The sequence below is a fragment of the Oncorhynchus kisutch genome, linkage group LG8 (genome assembly GCF_002021735.2).
Source record: "Oncorhynchus kisutch isolate 150728-3 linkage group LG8, Okis_V2, whole genome shotgun sequence".
NCBI lineage: Eukaryota > Metazoa > Chordata > Actinopteri > Salmoniformes > Salmonidae > Oncorhynchus > Oncorhynchus kisutch.
The window spans coordinates 1,534,167-1,558,628 of NC_034181.2; the positions used below are offsets into that span (position 1 = coordinate 1,534,167).

Below are 24,462 nucleotides of genomic sequence, written 5' to 3' on the forward strand. Positions count from 1 at the left end.
ATGTAGTATGAGTAATATGAGTACAGTAGTATTCAGTGGTATTACATAGTATGTGTAGTAGTATATAGTATGTGTAATATTCAGTAATATGAGTAGTATTGCGTAGTATTACGTAGCATGCATAGTATTATATAGTATTATGTAGTATGAGTAGCATGACATAAGTAGTATTATGTTGCATGAGTAGTATGTTGTATGAGTAGTAGAGTGTGTAGTACGAATAGTATTATATAGCATGAATAGTATTATGTAGCATGAATAGTTTTATGTAGTATTATGTAGTATGAGTAGTATTATGTAGCATGCATAGTATTATATAGCATGAATAGTTTTATGTAGTATTATGTAGTGTGAGTATTATTATGTAGCATGCATAGTATTATATAGCATGAGTAGTATTATGTAGCATGAATAGTTTTATGTAGTATTATGTAGTATGAGTAGTATTATGTAGCATGCATAGTATTATATAGCATGAATAGTTTTATGTAGTATTATGTAGTATGAGTATTATTATGTAGCATGCATAGTATTATATAGCATGAGTAGTATTATGTAGTATTATGTAGTATGAGTAGTATTATGTAGCATGCATAGTATTATATAGCATGAGTAGTATTATGTAGCATGAATAGTTTTATGTAGTATTATGTAGTATGAGTAGTATTATGTAGCATGCATAGTATTATATAGCATGAGTAGTATTATGTTGTATGAGTAGTATTATGTAGCGTGCATAGTATTACATAGTATGAGTAGTATTATGTTGTATGAGTAGTATTGTGTAGTATGAGTAGTATTATATAGCATGCGTGGGATTATGTAGTATTACATAGTATGAGTGGTAGTATGTATTATGTGTAGTAGTATATGGTATTACGTAGTATGAGTAGTACGAGTAGTATTATGTTTTTTGAGTAGTATTATGTTGTACGCGTAGTATTATGTTGTATGAGTAGTATTATGTTGTATGAGTAGCAGAGTGTGTTGTGTGAGTAGTATTATATAGCATGAGTAATATTATGTAGCATGATTAGTTTTATGTAGTAGTATGTGTAGTATGAGTAGAATTATGTAGTATGAGTATTATTATGATGTATGAGTAGTATTATGTTGTATGTGTAGTAGAGTGTGTAGTATGTGTAGTATTATATAGTATGAGTAGTATTATGTTGTACGCGTAGTATTATGTTGTATGAGTATTATTATGATGTATGAGTAGTATTATGTGGTATGTGTAGTAGAGTGTGTAGTATGTGTAGTATTTTATTTTATTTTATTTTTATTTATTTATTTTACCTTTATTTAACCAGGTAGGCAAGTTGAGAACAAGTTCTCATTTACAATTGCGACCTGGCCAAGATAAAGCAAAGCAGTTCGACAGATAAAACGACACAGAGTTACACATGGAGTAAAAACAAACATACAGTCAATAATGCAGTATAAACAAGTCTATATACAATGTGAGCAAATGAGGTGAGAAGGGAGGTAAAGGCAAAAAAAGGCCATGATGGCAAAGTAAATACAATATAGCAAGTAAAATACTGGAATGGTAGTTTTGCAATGGAAGAATGTGCAAAGTAGAAATAAAAAATATTATTAGCATGAGTAGTATTATGTAGTATGTGTAGTATTATATAGTATGAGTAGTATTATGTAGTATGTGTAGTATTATATAGTATGAGTAGTATTATGTAGTATGTGTAGTATTATATAGTATGAGTAGTATTATGTAGTATGTGTAGTATTATATAGTATGAGTAGTATTATGTAGTATGTGTAGTATTATATAGTATGAGTAGTATTATGTAGTATGTGTAGTATTATATAGTATGAGTAGTATGAGTATGATTATATAGTACGAGTAGAATTATGCGTAGCATGAGTTATATTATGTAGTATGAGTAGTATTATATAGTATGAGTAGTATGTGTAGTATGAACAGTATTGTGTTACGTAGTACGTGCAGTATTATGTAGTATAGTGTAGTGTGTGTAGTATGTATAGTAGAATGTGTAGTATGAGAGTGTTATGTAGTGGAGTAGTATTATGTAGTATGAGTAGTATGGTGTAGTATGTGTAGTATTACATAGTATGCATAGTATAATGTGTAGTATTAGGCAGTATGTAGTACCCAATAGAATGGGTTGTATGAATAGTATTGTATAATATTATGTAGCATGTGTAGTATGAGTAGTCTTATGTAGTGTGTATAGTAGAATCCGTAGTATGTGTAGTATTATGTAGTATGAACATTATTGTATAGTATTATGAAGTATGTGTCATATGAGTAGTATTATGTAGTATGAGTTGTATGGTGTAGTATTATGTAGTATGTATAGTAGAATGTGTAGTATGAGAAGTATGAGTAGTATTATGCAATATGTGTAGTAGAGCAGTATTATGTAGGGTAGTATGTGTAGTATTAGTAGTATGTGTAATTTGGGGATCATGTGACTCAAGCTGTCCTATAGTGTAGACCATGTTCATTCTTGAGTTTTTGGGGAAGCATGTTTAAATGATCACACTAAAACAAATGGGACATTTTACAACACTGACTGATTTGGAATTGAACTGATCAGAACCCTGATGTCGTCCACCAACTAACAACCGGTGAGTGACAGTGATGACGGATGTTCCGGCTGGAGACAGGCCAGAGTGTGATAAAAGCTCTGCCATTGATTAGTTGTGTCTGGTTTCAGTGCAGAGCAGAGTGGAGAGGACAGAACACATCACTGGAGTAGCCCTTGTAGCTGTGTGTGTGTGTGTAGCTTGAGGTCAAAGTGTGTGTATGTGTACCTTGAGGTCAAAGGGTGTGTGTGTGTACCTTGAGGTCAAAGTGTGTGTATGTGAAGCTTGAGGTCAAAGTGTGTGTATGTGTACCTTGAGGTCAAAGTGTGTGTATGTGTACCTTGAGGTCAAAGTGTGCAATGTGTTTGGAGTGCAGGTAGTGGACTCCGTCCAGAATCTGTTTGAGGAACTCAGTAGCCTCCTCTTCTGTTAGGGACTCCTTCTCTGCTAGCAAATTAAACAGTTCTCCACCAGCCACCCTAGAGGAGAGGAGGAGGAGAGGAGATCTTAGACAATACCTAATGTAGATACAATAAGCTAACAGCAGGAACTTCTATCAACCTAAGGCTTACTTCAGCCAATACCAACGAGTGGGTAACAACACATCAGTGCCATGAAGAAGGCAAGTGACAAAACAAGCACAGCTTGCAGTGACACCGGAGACGGCGTCATCGTGGCCGTGACTACCGGACCGCTGGTCCTTTTCCTCGCGAGGAGGTGAGAGCAGAAGTACAACCCTTCACCAGACAACCCTTCACCAGACAACCCTTCACCAGACAACCAGACAACCCTTCACCAGAAAACCCTTCACCAGACAACCAGACAACCCTTCACCAGACAACCAGACAACCCTTCACCAGACAACCCTTCACCAGACAACCCTTCACCAGACAACCAGACGACCCTTCACCAGACAAACAGACAACCAGACAACCAGACAACCCTTCACCAGACAACCCTTCACCAGACAACCAGACAACCCTTCACCAGACAACCCTTCACCAGACAACCCTTCACCAGACAGCCAGACAACCCTTCACCAGACAACCAGACAACCCATCACCAGAGTCTAAAGAGATGGAGGCCATTAAGACAACCCTTCACCAGAGTCTAGAGAGATGGAGGCCATGAAGACAACCCTTCACCAGAGTCTAAAGAGATGGAGGCCATGAAGACAACCCTCCACCAGAGTCTAAAGAGATGGAGGCCATGAAGACAACCCTTCAGAGCATAACGAGATGGCGGCCATGAAGACAACCCTCCACCAGAGTCTAAAGAGATGGAGGCCATGAAGACAACCCTTCACCAGACAACCCTCCACCAGAGTCTAGACAGATGGAGGCCATGAAGACAACCCTCCACCAGAGTCTAAAGAGATGGAGGCCATGAAGACAACCCTTCACCAGACAACCCTCCACCAGAGTCTAAAGAGATGGAGGCCATGAAGACAACCCTTCACCAGACAACCCTCCACCAGAGTCTAGACAGATGGAGGCCATGAAGACAACCCTTCACCAGACAACCCTCCACCAGAGTCTAGACAGATGGAGGCCATGAAGACAACCCTCCACCAGAGTCTAAAGAGATGGAGGCCATGAAGACAACCCTCCACAAGAGTCTAAAGAGATGGAGGCCATGAAGACAACCCTCCACCAGAGTCTGAAGCGATGGAGGCCATGAAGACAACCCTTCACCAGACAACCCTCCACCAGAGTCTAAAGAGATGGAGGCCATGAAGACAACCCTTCACCAGACAACCCTCCACCAGAGTCTAGACAGATGGAGGCCATGAAGACAACCCTTCACCAGACAACCCTCCACCAGAGTCTAGACAGATGGAGGCCATGAAGACAACCCTCCACCAGAGTCTAAAGAGATGGAGGCCATGAAGACAACCCTTCACCAGACAACCCTCCACCAGAGTCTAGACAGATGGAGGCCATGAAGACAACCCTCCACCAGAGTCTAAAGAGATGGAGGCCATGAAGACAACCCTTCACCAGACAACCCTCCACCAGAGTCTAGACAGATGGAGGCCATGAAGACAACCCTCCACCAGAGTCTAAAGAGATGGAGGCCATGAAGACAACCCTTCACCAGACAACCCTCCACCAGAGTCTAAAGAGATGGAGGCCATGAAGACAACCCTTCACCAGACAACCCTCCACCAGAGTCTAGACAGATGGAGGCCATGAAGACAACCCTTCACCAGACAACCCTCCACCAGAGTCTAGACAGATGGAGGCCATGAAGACAACCCTCCACCAGAGTCTAAAGAGATGGAGGCCATGAAGACAACCCTCCACAAGAGTCTAAAGAGATGGAGGCCATGAAGACAACCCTCCACCAGAGTCTGAAGCGATGGAGGCCATGAAGACAACCCTTCACCAGACAACCCTCCACCAGAGTCTAAAGAGATGGAGGCCATGAAGACAACCCTTCACCAGACAACCCTCCACCAGAGTCTAGACAGATGGAGGCCATGAAGACAACCCTCCACCAGAGTCTAGACAGATGGAGGCCATGAAGACAACCCTCCACCAGAGTGTACACTGGAATATATTACCTTTGGCATAGTTTATGTAGGCACATATATTGCCTTTTTATAAAATATTAGTGAATCACTGAGTAATGATTCAGTGAAGTGGCACTACTTGGGTCCTGGTCAAAAAGGACCTAGGGCTCCATTTGGGATGACGACATGGTTCTCTCAGACTGGTGACTGATATAGCAGGTCACTGTAATGACTACATTGTTGACGTTTTCCCCCCTAAAACAAAATCCCTTGTTTATGTATTTCCTCTGAGGATGGAAACAGGGAACAGGAGGTAGCAGCCAACTGCAGAGGAAGCTGTGACAGGATAGTAACACACTCAGCCAATCACAACACAGCGTTCAGTCACTTGACCACAAGTTGCCAAAACAACCTGTTTTTTTGTTTTACGCTGGAACAGACTGGATATAGGGACTGGATATAGGGACTGGGTATAGGGACTGGATATAGGGACTGGATATAGGGACTGTCAGGATTTATAAAACAGGGTAGTGCTCAATTCAGAATATAAAATGTCTCATCAATTCCAATTAAATTCTTGAAGTAGCAAACAGCATACAGAATTGCAATTCTAATTTGAATGAAAGGAAATAGAATTGAATTCAAAGAAATTCAAAAGGCCTCTTCTATTCTTTATTAGGTGTAGTCTACACAAATATACATATTATAAAACATGTATATAAAATACTGATGAAAAAACAGATTTTCAGGACAAACTTAAAATGAATGATCAAGGACAACAAAGTTATTATATTTCACTGAGCATCTTTATATGCACAGCAATATCCCGTTATTATTTGGGATACTCAAGGAGTGTCTGTCTTACATCGATAGAATGAGCATGAATAATCTAGTTACCATCGGTAAAGTTGTCGGTTTGATTTAGGGACCGGGGAGAAAACGCAATAACTCCAAAACATTGGAAAGATTGGGACATGTTGCACAGGATCAATGGCATCAGTTTGACCCGTTTTAAGGAAAGGAAAAGCTGAGAAAACGATGAAACACGTTTCTGATAAGACTTCAGTTGGTCTTGGGTGCATTATGTGGTTGAAATACTGTCTACTTGGATAACAGTGTCAAAGATAACAAGTTACACACACTTTCTCAGTAGAAGCCCTGGTAGAAACACCACCTTCCATTGGTCTTTGGCACAGCGTATTGTAGTGGTACTGATGTGGTAACATCATTCACAGTGCTTATCTTTGACCTGTAATGGATTCTTCAAGCCAGAGAGTCCAGGTTAAAGCAGCCCCAACCATAACACTAGTTCACAAACTGGTTCTGATGAGAAAGCACCCCTAACTATGGCCTCAACCTTGATCTGTAACCAGTCTGGTCAGGGGTTGTTGGGCGTCAGAGGGGTCAGGGCGTCAGGGGGTCAGGGCGTCAGGGGGTCAGGCGTCAGGGGGTCAGGCGTCAGGCGGTCGGGCGTCAGAGGGGTCAGGGGGTCGGGCGTCAGGGGGTCGGGCGTCAGGCGGTCGGGCGTCAGAGGGGTCAGGGCGTCAGGGGGTCAGGGCGTCAGGACGTCAGGAGGTCGGGCGTCAGGCGGTCGGGCGTCAGAGGGGTCAGGGAGTCAGGGCGTCAGGGGGTCAGGACATCAGGGGGTCGGGCGTCAGAGGGGTCAGGGTACTCACAGTTCTAGTATGAGGATGACATCAGTCTTGTTCTCGAACACGTCGTGTAGCGTGATAGTGTTAGGGTGTTGAATCTCCTTCAGAATGCTGACCTCCCTCTCGATGTCTTCCCGGGTCACGCCACGCCGGCTCGACTTGCTCCGTCGCTTACGGATGAACTTAGCGGCATACTCCAGACCAGAGCTACGTTCACGACATTTCTTTACCACCGCAAACTGACCACTGCAGGACAAGGGGAGAGGAGATGGTCATAGAGTTAGACAGATAGAAACATACTGTTCACCATGAAATTAGTCTGAGCTCAGTAAGTCTCAGTTATAGTCTCAGCTATGGTCTCAGCTCAGTTATAGTCTCAGCTATAGTCTCAGCTCAGTTATAGTCTCAGCTCTGTTATAGTCTCAGCTCTGTTATAGTCTCAGCTCAGCTATAGTCTCAGCTCAGCTATAGTCTCAGCTCAGCTATAGTCTCAGCTCAGCTATAGTCTCAGCTCAGCTATAGTCTCAGTTATAGTCTCAGCTCAGCTATAGTCTCAGCTCAGCTATAGTCTCAGCTCAGCTATAGTCTCAGCTCAGCTATAGTCTCAGTTATAGTCTCAGCTCAGCTATAGTCTCAGTTATAGTCTCAGTTATAGTCTCAGCTCAGCTATAGTCTCAGCTCAGCTATAGTCTCAGCTATAGTCTCAAATAAGATGTTTTATTTAATTTCATAATATGCTTATGTGAGATACTTGTCATTAGAATGTCTTCTTTTGGACTATAGTGTTGGCAATTGCATTTTTCCTTTCTTCTCTAGGGAAAAGTCACTTGGGTCCCAGAGAGGGGAGAGGTCAGGCTTGTCTTTTATATGTCTGGTAATATGCAGAATATCAGAGAAGTCAGAATTTAACATTGTCTTCATATGTGAATGTATCTGTTAAACCATGTGAAGGGCTCCACGATGTCTGTACTCCAGTCACTACCTCCTTTTCCCATTGGGGGGAGGAGTATGACAGTGTCTGGAACCATTGTATGTCCCCTCTGATGTTGAACTTATCTTGACCTAGTATATGACCTAGAGGCTCACTCCCCTCAGTGAGCTTGTCCAGGAGGAGGGTGTATTTGAGATGGGAGTATCTAGAATTGACAATTGATATATGCCATTGGATGAGGTAATGTTTTGGTACTATGAAGTACCAAGAACGAGATTAGAACCTCGTCTTATTTACCAAACTGAACGATCATTTATAGCTAATGCTATCTGGCTATGGGATACTCCTTTCTCAAGTAAAAGGCCCTTTTTGAAGTTCCTGAGATCTGTGGTTCGTCATGCGAGTTGAGAGGGGTGTATCTTGGCTATAAAAGATACTACTATTCTTTTGTAAGCACTCTCAGAATTAATTTATAGACACTGAGTCAAAGGGCTATGGTGAAGCTCATACACTGTTCAAAAAAATAAAGGGAACACTTAAACAACACAATGTAACTCCAAGTCAATCACACTTCTGTGAAATCAAACTGTCCACTTAGGAAGCAACACTGATTGACAATAAATTTCACATGCTGTTGTGCAAATGGAATAGACAACAGGTGGAAATTATAGGCAATTAGCAAGACACCCCCAGTAAAGGAGTGATTCTGCAGAGACCACTTCTCAGTCCCTATGCTTCCTGGCTGATGTTTTGGTCACTTTTGAATGCTGGTGGTGCTTTCACTCTAGTGGTAGCATGAGACGGAGTCTACAACCCACACAAGTGGCTCAGGTAGTGCAGCTCATGACCTCCAGCAGGCCACAAATGTGCATGTGTCTGCTCAAACGGTCAGAAACAGACTCCATGAGGGTGGTATGAGGGCCCGACGTCCACAGGTGGGGGTTGTGCTTACAGCCCAACACCGTGCAGGACGTTTGGAATTTGCCAGAGAACACCAAGGTTGGCAAATTCGCCACTGGCGCCCTGTGCTCTTCACAGATGAAAGCACGTGACAGTCTGGAGACGCCGTGGAGAACGTTCTGCTGCCTGCAACATCCTCCAGCATGACTGGATTGGCGGTGGGTCAGTCATGGTGTGGGGGTGGCATTTCTTTGGGGTGCAGCACAGCCCTCCATGTGCTCGCCAGAGGTAGCCTGACTGCCATTAGGTACCGAGATGAGATCCTCAGACCACTTGTGAGACCATATACTGGTGCGGTTGGCCCTGGGTTCCTCCTAATGCAAGACAATGCTAGACCTCATGTGGCTGGAGTGTGTCAGCAGTTCCTGCAAGAGGAAGTCATTGATGCTATGGACTGGCCCGCCCGTTCCTCAGACCTGAATCCAATTGAGCACATCTGGGACATCATGTCTCGATCCATCCACCAACGCCACGTTGCACCACAGACTGTCCAGGAATTGGCAGATGCTTTAGTCCAGGTCTGGGAGGAGATCCCTCAGGAGACCATCCACCACCTCATCAGGAGCATGCCCAGGCGTTGTAGGGAGGTCTTACAGGCACACACACTACTGAGCCTCATTTTGACTTGTTTTAAGGACATTACATCAAAGTTGGATCAGCCTGTAGTGTGGTTTTCCACTTTAATTTTGAGTGTGACTCCAAATCCAGACCTCCAATGGGTTGATAAATTTGATTTCCATTGATAATTTGTGTGATTTTGTTGTCAGCACATTCAACTATGTAAAGAAAAAAGTATTTAATAAGAATATTTCATTCAGATTTTTTGAGCAGTGTATAATTAAAGATGAAGTTTAAATATAACTCTGACTGGTGTGTGGTTTATAACTCTCATCATTTAGTAATACAGGAAATTACCACGACACTTGGCAAGACATGAAAGCCTGCCATGGAGTCAGACGACGGGAGAGAAGGGAGGACAGTGACAACACGGGTTCGTGGCCAAGTAGAAAGCCCAAAAGACAGCCCAATTTTTTTTGGAGGGGGCACACAGGGTGGTGACACGGGGTGGTCGGCGGAGCCGAGGAATGAGCCAGAGACCATCAGGGAGTCAAAGGAGGAACTAGACGAAAGATTGGTGGTGGTGATGAGAGTGCTGCAGAGCGGGCGTGCTGAGGAACGTGACACCAGTCCGGCGTCATCTGCACCAGTTACACGCATCTGGCCTCCAGTGCGCCTCCCCAGTCCGGTATGTCCTGCGTCTCCTCCACGCACTCGCCCTGAGGTGTGTGTCACCGTTCTGTTACAATTTGTGCCGGCTATACGCACCAGACCTCCAGTGCGCCTCCCCAGTCCGGTACATCCTGTGCCTGCTCACCGCACTCACCCTGAAGTGCGTGTCACCAGTCTGGTGCAACCTGTGCCGGCCCTACGCATCAGACCTCCAGTGCACCTCCCCAGTCCGGCGACGGTTCGCAACCTCCTGCGACGTTCCGCTATCTCCTGCGACGGTCCGGAACCTCCTGCGACGGTCCGGAACCTCCTGCGACGGTCAACGGTCCGGAACCTCCAGCGACGGTCAACGGTCCGGAACCTCCAGCGACGGTCAACGGTCCGGAACCTCCAGCGACGGTCAACGGTCCGGAACCTCCAGCGACGGTCAACGGTCCGGAACCTCCAGCGACGGTCAACGGTCCGGAACCTCCAGCGACGGTCAACGGTCCGGAACCTCCAGCGACGGTCAAAGGTCCGGAACCTCCAGCGACGGTCAAAGGTCCGGAACCTCCAGCGACGGTCAAAGGTCCGGAACCTCCAGTGACGGTCAACGGTCCGGAACCTCCAGCTCCATGGCCGGAGCCTTCTTCTGCGCCGGTGCCCAGTCCAGGCACAGCGTCCAGTCCTGCTCCAAGGCCGGAACCTTCCTCTGCGCTGATGCCCAGTCCAGGCATGGCGGCCAACTCAGCTCTATGGCCTTCCTCTGCACCGGTGCCCAGTCCAGGCACAGCGTCCAGTCCTGCTCCAAGGCCGGAACCTTCCTCTGCACTGATGCCCAGTCCAGGCATGGCGTCCAACCCGGCTCCATGGCCGGGACCCATGGTCTGGGCGGGGGCAAAGACCTGGGCGGGGGTAAAGTCACCCCCCCCCCCACCCACCCTCCCTAGTTTGTTTCAGGTTTTCGGCCAGAGTCCGCACATTTGGGGGGGTGGGGGAGTACTGTCACGCCCTTATACATAGAAAGCCTTGTTATTCTCTATTTTGGTTAGGTCGGGGTTGTGACTAGGGGGGGGGGGCGCTGGTATGGTATGGCCTGGTTCCCATCAGAGGTAGCGTTGTCTCTGATTGGGGATCATAAATAGGCAGCAATTTCTTCTTTATTGTTTTGGTATTCGGTTCTCTTCAAATTAAACCGACGCTGAGCTTTGGTCTGAGTATGATTACAACGACGATCATGACACTTCATCACTACTTGTATTTGTGAGCGGTATTGACATGTTGAATGCACCCAGCTGTCTGTTTAAACTACTGGCGCACAGCTCAGACACCCATGCATACCCCACAAGACAAGCCACCAGGAGTCTCTTCACAGTCCCCAGTCCAGAAGAGACTATGGGAGGGGCACAGTACTACATACAGCCATGGTTGCGATGGGAAGGAGGAGGATACAGGGATGTACAGTTGAAGTCGGAAGTTTACATACACTTATTAAAACTAGTTTTTCAACCACTCCACAAATTTCTTGTTAACAAACTATAGTTTTGGCAAGTCGGTTAGGACATCTACTTTGTGCATGACAAGTAATTTTTCCAACAATTGTTTACAGACACTTTATTTCACTGTATCACAATTCCAGTGGGTCAGAAGTTTACATACACTAAGTTGACTGTGCCTTTAAACAGCTTGGACAATTCCAGAAAATGGCTTTAGAAGCTTCTGATAGGCTAATTGACATAATTTGAGTCAATTGGAGGTGTAACTGTGGATGTATTTCAAGGCCTATCTTCAAACTCTGTGTCTCTTTGCTTGACATTACGGAAAAATCAAAAGAAATCAGCCTGGACCTCAAATTGTAGACCTCCACAAGTTTGGTTCCTCCTTGGGAGCAATTTTCAAACGCCTGAAGGTACCACGTTCATCTGTACAAACAATAGTACGCAAGTATATACACCATGGGACCACACAGCCGTCGTTCTGTCTCCTAGAGATGAACGTACTTTGCTGTGAAAAGTGCAAATCAATCCCAGAACAGCAGCAGAGGACCTTGTGAAGACGCTGAAGGAAACAGGTACAAAAGTATCTATATCCACAGTAAAACAAGTCCTATATCGACATAACCTGAAAGGCCGCTCAGCAAGGAAGAAGCCACTGCTCCAAAACTGTCATAGAAAAGCCAGACTACGGTTTGCAACTGCACATGGGGGCAAAGATCGTACTTTTTGGAGAAATGTCCTCTGGTCTGATGAAACAAAAATAGAACTGTTTGGCCATAATGACCATCGTTATGTTTGGAGGAAAAAGGGGGATGCTTGCAAGCCGAAGAACACCATCCAAACCGTGAAGCACGGCGGTGGCAGCATGGGGGTGCTGGTGCACTTCACAAAATAGCTGGCATCATGAGGGAGGAAAATTATGTGAATATATTGAGGCAACATCTCAAGACATCAGTCAGGAAGTTAAAGCTTGGTCGTAAATGGGTCTTCCACATGGACAATGACCCCAAGCATACTTCCAGAGTTGTGGCAAAGTGGCTTAAGGACAACAAAGTCAAGGTATTGGAGTGGCCATCACAAAGCCCTGACCTCAATCCTATAGAAAATATGTAATATGTGGGCAGAACTGAAAAAGTGTATGCGAGCAAGGAGGCCTACAAACCTGACTCAGTTACACCAGCTCTGTCAGGAGGAATGGGCCAAAATTCACCCAACTGATTGTGGAAAGCTTGTGGAAGGCTAACCAAAATGTTTGACCCAAGTTAAACAATTTAAAGGCAATGATACCAAATACTAATTGAGTGTATGTAAACTTCTGACCCACTGAGAATGTGATGAAAGAAATAAAAAGCTGAAATAAATCATTCTCTACTATTATTCTGACATTTCACATTCTTAAAATAAAGTGGTGATCTTAACTGACCTAAAACAGGGACTTTTTAAAAGGATTAAATGTCAGGAATTGTGAAAAACTGAGTTTAAATGTAATTGGCTAAGGTGTATGTAAACTTCCGACTTCAACTGTACAGGCCTTTCTCATGTTAATAGGAGCAGCAGTTGGTTCCCCAGAAGCTGCAGGCAGAGACCAGATTTTAGAAGAGACAAGGGAGGAGACTAGGGAGAGGCCTGCATGTCAATATGCTCTGAGAGGAACTGACATTCAAGTACACGATGAAACACTCAACTGTAAGACCGTATTTCAATCTCTCCTTCCTCATCCATTCATTAACCACTGTTTGTCTGACTGTAGAGAGCTGCATTCCCGTGGGCAACTGGCGTGACCTGCGGGCCCCTGACATGCTGCGCGCAGGTGTGAGGTGGTCAGAGAAACTTCTGGATGAAAATATATTTTAGTCCCGCAGATTATTTTGAACATTTGTCTTTGTATGTGTTATTCAATGTATTAAAGCATTATGCACAAACTAGCATAATTCTGTATGTTGCAGACCAGTGATTAAAATATATTTGAAGAGTATTAAAAAGGGGTAAACCGTTAGTGACAAGCCACTGACGGAGTTGACAGGATACTCAAAACAGACATATTTTTGCCTCTAAAAAAATAAATGTTCAATACAAATCGCTATAAAATTGATGATGTTTAGGTCAATCCCTCTCACCACGTATTTGGTGCATACCTGTAGCATCAGCTGGTAGAAACCCCCTCTCTCTAATACTACCCATAGCAGCTGGCCCATCTAGCATATATCACAGTAGAATAGCATATAATTTTTATCTTTGCCCTGTGGCAAAATGTGTAGAAATGCAACAGGTGGCAATATTTAACTCATAGAAATGTGAATTATAGATATGTAATTCTCAATGAAAGCCAGTCTAAGAATAGGTAGATCGGTTCTGTGTGTTTTTTTCTATGCTTCCCTTTCTTAGATTCTGTGTCTTTTACTTTCGGTTTTGTACACCAGCTTCAAACAGCTGAAACAACAATATTTCTGGTAATGGAAAATATATTTCACAGCGGTTTAGAAGGTATATTGATTCTTTACACGACACTCTATTTTTTCACATCAACTGAAATTAGGCAAACTATTAGAGAGTTCTAGCAACCAGGAAATGGAGGAGCAATTTCTGCATAGTAAACGTTTAATGCTTGCTGAGTAAACACACGCGCTGAGGAACACAGTCAGAGTGGTTTCTCTCTCCCCTGTCTAAAACACTCCCTGACAGCATTCTGTTTCTCTGACAGCATTCTGTTTCTCTGACAGCATTCTATCTGAAGCCAACAGTCAGAGGGATCAAGTTGCTTGTTCTCTTTTGTTTTGGGAATGGTTGTAGCCTCCAACTTGTTTCAAAAGAGCAACTGGAGAAGATGAGGGGAGGACAGAAAGGAAGTAGAGAGGAGAGACAAACAGCCTTTGAGTCAGCTGGTTGTTCAAATAGAGCTCTACTCCAGTCAGCTGGTAGTTTAAATAGAGCTCTAATCCAGCCAGCTGGTTGTTCAAATAGAGCTCTAATCCAGTCAGCTGGTTGTTTAAATAGAGCTCTAATCCAGTCAGCTGGTTGTTTAAATAGAGTTCTAATCCAGTCAGCTGGTAGTTCAAATAGAGCTCTAATCCAGTCAGCTGGTAGTGCAAATAGAGCTCTACTCCAGTCAACTGGTAGTTCAAATAGAGCTCTAATCCAGTCAGCTGGTAGTTCAAATAGAGCTCTAATCCAGTCAGCTGGTAGTTCAAATAGAGCTCTACTCCAGTCAGCTGGTAGTGCAAATAGAGCTCTAATCCAGTCAGCTGGTTGTTGTTCAAATAGAGCTCTAATCCAGCTAGCTGGTTGTTGTTCAAATAGAGCTCTAATCCAGTCAGCTGGTTGTTTAAATAGAGCTCTAATCCAGTCAACTGGTTGTTGTTCGATTAGAGCTCTACACCAGTCAGCTGGTTGTTGTCCATTTTTAAATAGAGTTCTACTCCAGTCAGCTGGTTGTTGTCTATTTTAAATAGAGCTCTACACCAGTCAGCTGGTTGTTTAAATAGAGCTCTACTCCAGTCAGCTGGTTGTTGTCTGTTTTTAAATAGAGCTCTACACTAGTCAGCTGGTTGTTGTTTAAATAGAGTTCTACGCACTATAAAAGGATAAAAATCGCTAACACTGCCATAATCTTGTCAAATCCTATGACCGCACACTGGACCCCGTCACCCTGAATGAGTCAAGACGTCTGACAATCGTTAACAACCTTAAAATCTGCACACAACGTGAACATTTTATCTGGGAGGTAACACAGTCTGTGGCCTTTAGAGAGCCATGGGAGAGGGACTGTTCTTCAGGTTAATGGTCTTTACAGTTTGATTGCAGTTTAACATACAGTACCAGTCAAAAGTTAGGACACCTACTAATTTCAGGAGCTCTACTCCAGTCAGCTGGTAGTTTAAATAGAGCTCTAATCCAGCCAGCTGGTTGTTCAAATAGAGCTCTAATCCAGTCAGCTGGTTGTTTAAATAGAGCTCTAATCCAGTCAGCTGGTAGTTCAAATAGAGCTCTACTCCAGTCAGCTGGTAGTGCAAATAGAGCTCTAATCCAGTCAGCTGGTTGTTCAAATAGAGCTCTAATCCAGCTAGCTGGTTGTTCAAATAGAGCTCTAATCCAGCTAGCTGGTTGTTGTTCAAATAGAGCTCTAATCCAGTCAGCTGGTAGTTCAAATAGAGCTCTAATCCAGTCAGCTGGTTGTTTAAATAGAGCTCTAATACAGTCAGCTGGTTGTTTAAATAGAGCTCTAATCCAGTCAGCTGGTTGTTTAAATATAGCTCTAATCCAGTCAGCTGGTAGTTCAAATAGAGCTTTAATCCAGTCAGCTGGTAGTTCAAATAGAGCTCTAATCCAGTCAACTGGTTGTTGTTCAAATAGAGCTCTACTCCAGTCAGCTGGTTGTTGTCTGTTTTTAAATAGAGCTTTACACCAGCCAGCTGGTTGTTGTTCAAATATAGCTCTAATCCAGTCAGCTGGTTGTTTAAATAGAGCTCTACTCCAGTCAGCTGATAGTTTAAATAGAGCTCTAATCCAGCCAGCTGGTTGTTGTTCAAATAGAGCTCTAATCCAGTCAGCTGGTAGTTTAAATATAGCTAATCCAGTCAGCTGGTTGTTCAAATAGAGCTCTAATCCAGTCAACTGGTTGTTGTTCGATTAGAGCTCTACACCAGTCGGCTGGTTGTTGTCCATTTTTAAATAGAGTTCTACACCAGTCAGCTGGTTGTTTAAATAGAGCTCTACTCCAGTCAGCTGGTTGTTGTCTGTTTTTAAATAGAGCTCTACACTAGTCAGCTGGTTGATGTTTAAATAGAGTTCTACGCACTATAAAAGGATAAAAATCGCTAACACTGCCATAATCTTGTCGAATCCTATGACCGCACACTGGACCCCGTCACCCTGAATGAGTCAAGACGTCTGACAATCGTTAACAACCTTCAAATCTGCACACAATGTGAACATTTTATCTGGGAGGTAACACAGTCTGTGGCCTTTAGAGAGCCATGGGAGAGGGACTGTTCTTCAGGTTAATGGTCTTTACAGTTTGATTGCAGTTTAACATACAGTACCAGTCAAAAGTTAGGACACCTACTAATTTCAGGGTTTTTCTTTTTTTTTAAACTATTTTCTACATTGTAGAATAATAGTGAAGACACCAAAACAATGAAATAACACATATGGAATCAGGTAGTAACCACAAATGTGTTGTGGCATTCTCTCAAACAGCTTCATGAGGAATGCTTTTCCAACAGTCTTGAAGGAGTTCCCACATATGCTGCTTTTCCTTCACCAGGAATACGACTTTCACGAATTTGATCCTTTGTTCGTACCCCCCAGAAAAATGTAAATTATTCTGGAGGCTGCTCCAAAACACTGGTGTCGGAGAATAAGTATTCAGAGTGGACTTCTAGTCCGACTCAGTTTCTGGATAATAAAGTGGACGAGCTCAGGGCGAGGATCTCCTTCCAGAGAGACATCAGGGATTGTAGCAAACTCTGTTTCACGGAAACATGGCTCTCTAGGGATATACTGTCCCCATCCATTCAGCCATCTGGGTTCTTAGTACATCGTGCAGACAGGAATAAAGAACTCTCTGGGAAGAAGAAGGCCGTGTATGTTTCATGATGAACTAATCATGTTGCGATTGTAATAACATACATGAACTCAAGTCCTTTTGTTCACCCGACCTAGAATACCTCACTATCAAATGCCGACCGTATTACCGCCCAAGACAATTCTCTTCGGTTAGAGTCACAGCAGTGTATATTCCCCCTCAAGCTGATACCACGACTGCCCTCAAAGAACTACACTGGACTTTATGCTAACAGAAAACCACGTTTATTGTAGCTGGGGATTTTAACAAAGCAAATTTGAGGAAAACGGTACCGAAGTTCTACCAACACATTGACTGTAGTACTCTCTCTGGTAAAACATTGGACCACTACTCAACTTTTCGAAATACCTACAAGGCCCTCCGCCGCCCTCTCGGAAAATCTGATCAAGACTCCATTTTGCACCTCCCTTCCTATAGGCAGAAACTCAAACAGTATATACCTGTGCTGTCTGACCAAACGGAATCCATGCTTCAAGATTGTTTTGATCACGGGGACTGGGATATGTTACGGGTAGCCTCAGAATAACATCGACGAATACACCGATACGGTGACTGAGTTCATCAGGAAGTGTATAGGAGATCCTGTGACTATTAAAACCTAGGTGAGGGCCCTGGGAGAGTGGTGCCAGGAAAACAACCTCTCACTCAACTTCAACAAAACAAAAGGAGCTGATCGTGGACTTCAGGCAATAACAGAGGGAGCACCCCCCTATCCACATCGGCTGGACCGCAGTGGAGAAGGTGGAAAGCTTCAAGTTCCTCGGCGTACACATCACTGACAAACTGAAATGGTCCACCCACACAGACAGTGTGGTGAACAAGGCACCACAACGCCACGCAAACATTGCTCAATCTAATATTTATATATTAATAATTCCATTATTTCATTATTTTACTTTTAGATGAGTGTGTATTGTTGTGAATAGTTAGATATTACTGCACTGTTGGAGCTAGGAACACAAGCATTTCACGACAATAACATCTGCTAAATGTGTATTTGACCAATACAATTTGATCACAAACATTCTATGAATTTATGGAAACCTTAAAATATCTATGTGCTCACAAAAAAATGTGGCATTCTTCCTGGAGGTGTACAGTATATGAACAGATTTTAATACGATTTCATGTTGCCAAAAAGCAGTTTAAATTGTGCATAAGAGCATTTTTTCAAAACTTTGTAAATGGTTAAACCAGTGAGAAATGTATGTGAAATTGAAATGTTGATTTATGTTTTTTACCTATTCGATAATTATATATTGTGGACAGTATGTGTTACTACATTATTCAAGCTCAAGTTGACCACATTAAACTAGTAATGTTAGTAAAACATTTATACACGGAACAAAAAATATACACGCAGCAGCAAACATTTTACTGAGTCACAGCTTATTCTCCAGTGTTCCTGTGGCTATCAAAGGTGACCCTTTGCCCATTGAAGTCGGCTACGACGCCAAACTGCAGTCAGGTCAAGACCCTGGTGAGGACGATAAGCTTCCCTGAGACGGTTTCTGACAGTTTGTACAGAAATTCTTTGGTTGTGTAAACCCACAGTTTCATCAGCTGTTCAGGTGGCTGGTCTCAAACGATCCCGCAGGTGAAGAAGCCGGACGTGGAGGTCCTGGGCTGGCGTTGTTACACGTGGTCTGCAGTTGAGGCCGGTTGGACGTCCTGCCAAATTCTCCAAAATGACCAAAATGACTAATGGCAATTAGCATTCAATTCTCTGGCAACAGCTCTGGTGGACATTCCTGCAGTCAGCGTGCCAATTGCTTGCTCAATCAAAACTTGAGACATCCGTGGCATTGTGTTGTGTGACAAAACTGCACATTTTATAGTGGTCTTTTATTGTCTCCAGCACAAGGTGCACCTGTGTAATGATCATGCTGTTTAATCAGCTTTTTGATATGCCACACCTGTCAAGTGGATGGATTATCTTGGCAAAGGAGAAATGCTCTCTGACAGGAATGTAAACAAATGTGTGAACGAAATTAGAGAAATAAGCTTTTTATTTTTGTTCAGTATATAAAACAAAGGGATGTTTGGTGTCTGGAAGGAGAGAGGACAGCTGGTTGTTCAGTATATAAAACAAAGGGATGTTTGGTGTCTGGAAGGAGAGAGGACAGCTGGTTGTTCAGTATATAAAACAAAGGGATGTTTGGTGTCTGGAAGGAGAGAGGACAGCTGGTTGTTCAGTATATAAAACAAAGGGATGTTTGGTGTCTGGAAGGAGAGAGGACAGCTGGTTGTTCAGTATATAAAACAAAGGGATGTTTGGTGTCTGGAAGGAGAGAGGACAGCTGGTTGTTCAGTATATAAAACAAAGGGATGTTTGGTGTCTGGAAGGAGAGAGGACAGCTGGTTGTTCAGTATATTAAACAAAGGGATGTTTGGTGTCTGGAAGGAGAGAGGACAGCTGGTTGTTCAGTATATTAAACAAAGGGATGTTTGGTGTCTGGAAGGAGAGTGGACAGCTGGTTGTTATCTGTGTTGTGGAGCTGTGATACCAAGTCCTCAGGTTCATAGAAGAAACAGATGTTTGCATTAACCTGGTGTGTGTTTAGATTCCAGGCTAAGGTAGATATATACACAACATGTTGGGAAGGTTAACCTGGTGTGTTTAGATGCCAGGCTAAGATAGCCATATATATCTATGGTAGCCAAGGTATTTATGGATATTTGGCTCTTCATGTGGCTGACACTGGACAAAACATTAGGAACACCTGCCATGACAGACTGACCAGGTGAATCCAGGTGAAAGCTATGATCCCTTATTGATATCACCTGTTAAATCCACTTCAATCAGTGTAGATGAAGGGAAGGAGAGGTTAAAGAAGGATTTTTAAGCCTTTGGATAATTGAGACATGGATTGTGTATGTGTACCATTCAGAGGGTGAATGGGGCAAGACAAAATATTGAAGTGCCTTTGAACAGGGTACGGTAGTAGGTGCCAGGCGGTTTGTGTCAAGAACTGCACCGCTGCTGGGTTTTTCCACACTCAACATTTTATCAAGTGTATCAAGAATGGTCCACCACCCAAAGGACATCCAGACAACTTGACACAACTGTGGGAAGCGTTGGGGTCAACATGCTTTTGACACCTTGTATAGTCCACACACAGATGAATTGAGGCTGTTCTGAGGGCGAAAAGGGGAGTAACTAAATATTAGGAAGATGTTCCTAATGTTTTGTACACAGTGTGTGGCTCTCCTCCCCAGTCCTCAACGAGCTAACCCTTTATTACAGACAGGAATCCACTGAGCCCTGAGGTTGGTCTATATACCTGCAGATTCAGTCCAGTATTCCACAAGAGAACATCATCATCATCAAGGGAAGTTGTCCTTAATCAGATGCTCTACCAGTTTGTACCTGTTGCCTCAGTAGAAGACGTTGGTGTTGCAACATTAGCCCCTATAATTGCTACACAGCGTTCTCAACAGTGCTGTGCGTGTCTGCAGTGTGTCTGCTGCGTGTCAATGTCACTTATGGGTTGTGTTGAAAGCTGCAGGTCCCCCGCCTGGCCACTATTTAGGGACAGAGGAAGACAGCAGATAAACTAGGCAGGTGTGTGTGTGTGTGTGTGTTTATGTGTCCATTTTCCAAAACATGGGTTGGTATTTTCCAGGTGGAGTTGTGCATCATAATATTAACGTTCAAAGCTCCCACGACAACGCTGCCCAGCCCCCATCCACCACACTACCAGCACCCATCCACCACACTACCAGGTCCCATCCTCCACACTACCAGCTCCCATCCACAACACTACCAGCACCCATCCTCCACACTACCAGCTCCCATCCTCCACACTACCAGCTCCCATCCTCCACACTACCAGCTCCCATCCTCCACACTACCAGCTCCCATCCTCCACACTACCAGCTCCCATCCTCCACACTACCAGCTCCCATCCTCTACACTACCAGCTCCCATCCTCTACACTACCAGCTCCCATCCTCCACACTACCAGCTCCCATCCTCCACACTACCAGCTCCCATCCTCCACACTACCAGCTCCCATCCTCCACACTACCAGCTCCCATCCTCCACACTACCAGCTCCTATCCTCCACACTACCAGCTCCAATCCTCCACACTACCAGCTCCCATCCTCCACACTACCAGCTCCCATCCTCCACACTACCAGCTCCCATCCTCCACACTACCAGCTCCTATCCTCCACACTACCAGCTCCAATCCTCCACACTACCAGCTCCCATCCTCCACACTACCAGCTCCCATCCTCCACACTACCAGCTCCCATCCTCCACACTACCAGCTCCCATCCTCCACACTACCAGCTCCCATCCTCCACACTACCAGCTCCCATCCTCCACACTACCAGCTCCCACAACAACGCTGCCCAGCACCCATCCTGCACACTACCAGCACCCATCCTCCACACTACCAGCTCCCACGACAACGCTGCCCAGCACCCATCCACCACACTACCAGCACCCATCCTCCACACTACCAGCTCCCATCCTCCACACTACCAGCTCCCATCCTCCACACTACCAGCACCCATGCTCCACACTACCAGCTCCCATCCTCCACACTACCAGCACCCATCCTCCACACTACCAGCTCCCATCCTCCACACTACCAGCTCCCATCCTCCACACTACCAGCTCCCATCCTCCACACTACCAGCTCCCATCCTCCACACTACCAGCTCCCATCCTCCACACTACCAGCTCCCATCCTCCACACTACCAGCTCCCATCCTCCACACTACCAGCTCCCATCCTCCACACTACCAGCTCCCATCCTCCACACTACCAGCTCCCATCCTCCACACTACCAGCTCCCATCCTCCACACTACCAGCTCCCACAACAACGCTGCCCAGCACCCATCCTGCACACTACCAGCACCCATCCTCCACACTACCAGCTCCCACGACAACGCTGCCCAGCACCCATCCACCACACTACCAGCACCCATCCTCCACACTACCAGCTCCCATCCTCCACACTACCAGCTCCCATCCTCCACACTACCAGCTCCCATCCTCCACACTACCAGCTCCCATCCTCCACACTACCAGCTCCCATCCTCCACACTACCAGCTCCAATCCTCCACACTACCAGCTCCAATCCTCCACACTACCAGCTCCAATCCTCCACACTACCAGCTCCAATCCTCCACACTACCAGCTCCCATCCTCCACACTACCAGCACCCACAACAACGCTGGCCCGCACCCACGACAACGCTGGCCCGCACCCACGACAACGCTGGCCCACGACAACGCTGGCCAGCACCCACGACAACGCTGGCCCGCACCCATGACAACCCTGGCCAGCTCCCACAGTAACACTGTCAATCCCATGGTAGCACTGCTAGTACCACGGTAACGTTGAGATATAGATAAGGAATAACTCTGGCTTGCTCCCAGAAACTAACACCATAGACAGACAGACAGACAAATCAGGCCTCGCGTCCACAGTGCTTTTTAGACTTGCTGTTTTGTGGTTAAGGTAGGGGTCTACATAACAGTGAGGTGGGGGCATTATGGGGGGGTGGGGAGGAGGGAAAGCAGCTGGAGAGAGGGGGAGGCAAGGGGACCCAACCTCCTAATCTCTGACCTCAATCTGTGGTAATCCATACAGCTATCATAGAGCAGACAGACAGACAGACAGACAGACAGACAGACAGACAGACAGACAGACAGACAGACAGACAGACAGACAGACAGACAGACAGACAGACAGACAGACAGACAGACAGACAGACAGAAGACAGACAGACAGACAGACAGACAGACAGACAGACAGACAGACAGACAGACAGACAGACAGACAGACAGACAGACAGACAGACAGACAGACAGACAGACAGACAGACAGACAGACAGACAGACAGACAGACAGACAGACAGACAGACAGACAGACAGACAGACAGACAGACAGACAGACAGACAGACAGACAGACAGACAGACAGACAGACAGACAGACAGACAGACAGACAGACAGACAGACAGACAGACAGACAGACAGACAGACAGACAGACAGACAGACAGACAGACAGACAGACAGACAGACAGACAGACAGACAGACAGACAGACAGACAGACAGACAGACAGACAGACAGACAGACAGACAGACAGACAGACAGACAGACAGACAGACAGACAGACAGACAGACAGACAGACAGACAACAGACAGACAGACAGACAGACAGACAGACAGACAGACAGACAGACAGACAGACAGACAGACAGACAGACAGACAGACAGACAGACAGACAGACAGACAGACAGACAGACAGAACAGACAGACAGACAGACAGACAGACAGACAGACAGACGACAGACAGACAGACAGACAGACAGACAGACAGACGACAGACAGACAGACAGACAGACAGACAGACAGACAGACAGACAGACAGACAGACAGACAGACACAGACAGGTGTGTACAGGACAACAAAAACCTATTTTACTCTCAACCTCTGTGGGTTACTGTATCCCCTGCAGTACCTCCAGGGCAATACGCCAGGGTGAGAAGTAATGTTCTGAATCACAGAACATTAAAAGGTATATCAGTTTTATATTTATTGTGGATCCCCATTAGTTCCTGCCAAGGCAGCAGCTACTCTTCCTGGGGTTTATTATGGATCCCCATTAGTTCCTGCCAAGGCAGCAGCTACTCTTCCTGGGGTTTATTATGGATCCCCATTAGTTCCTGCCAAGGCAGCAGCTACTCTTCCTGGGGTTTATTATGGATACCCGTTAGTTCCCTGCCAAGGCAGCAGCTACTGTGTGTGTGTGTGTGTGTGTGTGTGGAGTTCATGTCTTGTGTGTCTCTGTTCCATAATATATATTTAGAAACAGATAGAAAATAACATTTCACTGCATCAGTTACTTAATGTGGCTGTATGTAGTACTGTGCCCCTCCCATAGTCTGTTCTGGACTTGGGGACTGTGAAAAGACCCCTGGTGGGTTTATTATTAAATCAGTAACACTAACTATATAGTAACACTACAGCAACCCTGTAGTAACTCTATAGTAACCCTGTAGTAGCTCTATAGTAGCTCTATAGTAACTCTATAGTAACCCTACAGTAACCCTAACCCTACAGTAATTATACTGTAACTCTATAGTAACTCTTTAGTAACCCCATAGTAACTCTATAGTAACCCTGTAGTAACCCTATAGCAACCCTAACTCTATAGTAACTCTATAGTAACCCTGTAGTAACTCTACAGTAACCCTGTAGTAACTCTGTAGTAACCCCATAGTAACCCCATTTTAACCCTACAATAACCCTACAGTAACCCCATAGTAACCCTATAGTAACCCTACAGTAACCCCATAGTAACCCTACAGTAACCCTACAATGACCCCATAGTAACTCTACAGTGACCCCATAGTAACCCTACAGTAACCCCATAGTAACTCTATAGTAACCCCATAGTAACTCGTGCTTCTACACCTACATTGCTTGCTGTTTGGGGTTTTAGGCTGGGTTTCTGTACAGCACTTTGAGATATCAGCTGATGTACGAAGGGCTATATAAATACATTTGATTTGAT

General features: G+C 44.8%; 1 protein-coding gene across 4 annotated transcripts in view; it reads right to left on the minus strand.

Annotated features, from left to right (window-relative positions):
• dapk1 (death-associated protein kinase 1) overlaps nucleotides 1-24,462 on the minus strand; it is a 181,177-nt gene that overhangs the window by 98,437 nt on the left and 58,278 nt on the right. For all 4 annotated transcript variants that reach the window (XM_031829527.1, XM_031829528.1, XM_031829525.1 and 1 more), the window contains 2 exons: nucleotides 6,763-6,984; nucleotides 2,912-3,050 (listed from right to left, as the gene is read on the minus strand). In XM_031829527.1, the coding sequence (XP_031685387.1) occupies nucleotides 2,912-3,050; nucleotides 6,763-6,984 (361 nt within the window). The remainder of the gene's footprint in view (nucleotides 1-2,911; nucleotides 3,051-6,762; nucleotides 6,985-24,462) is intronic.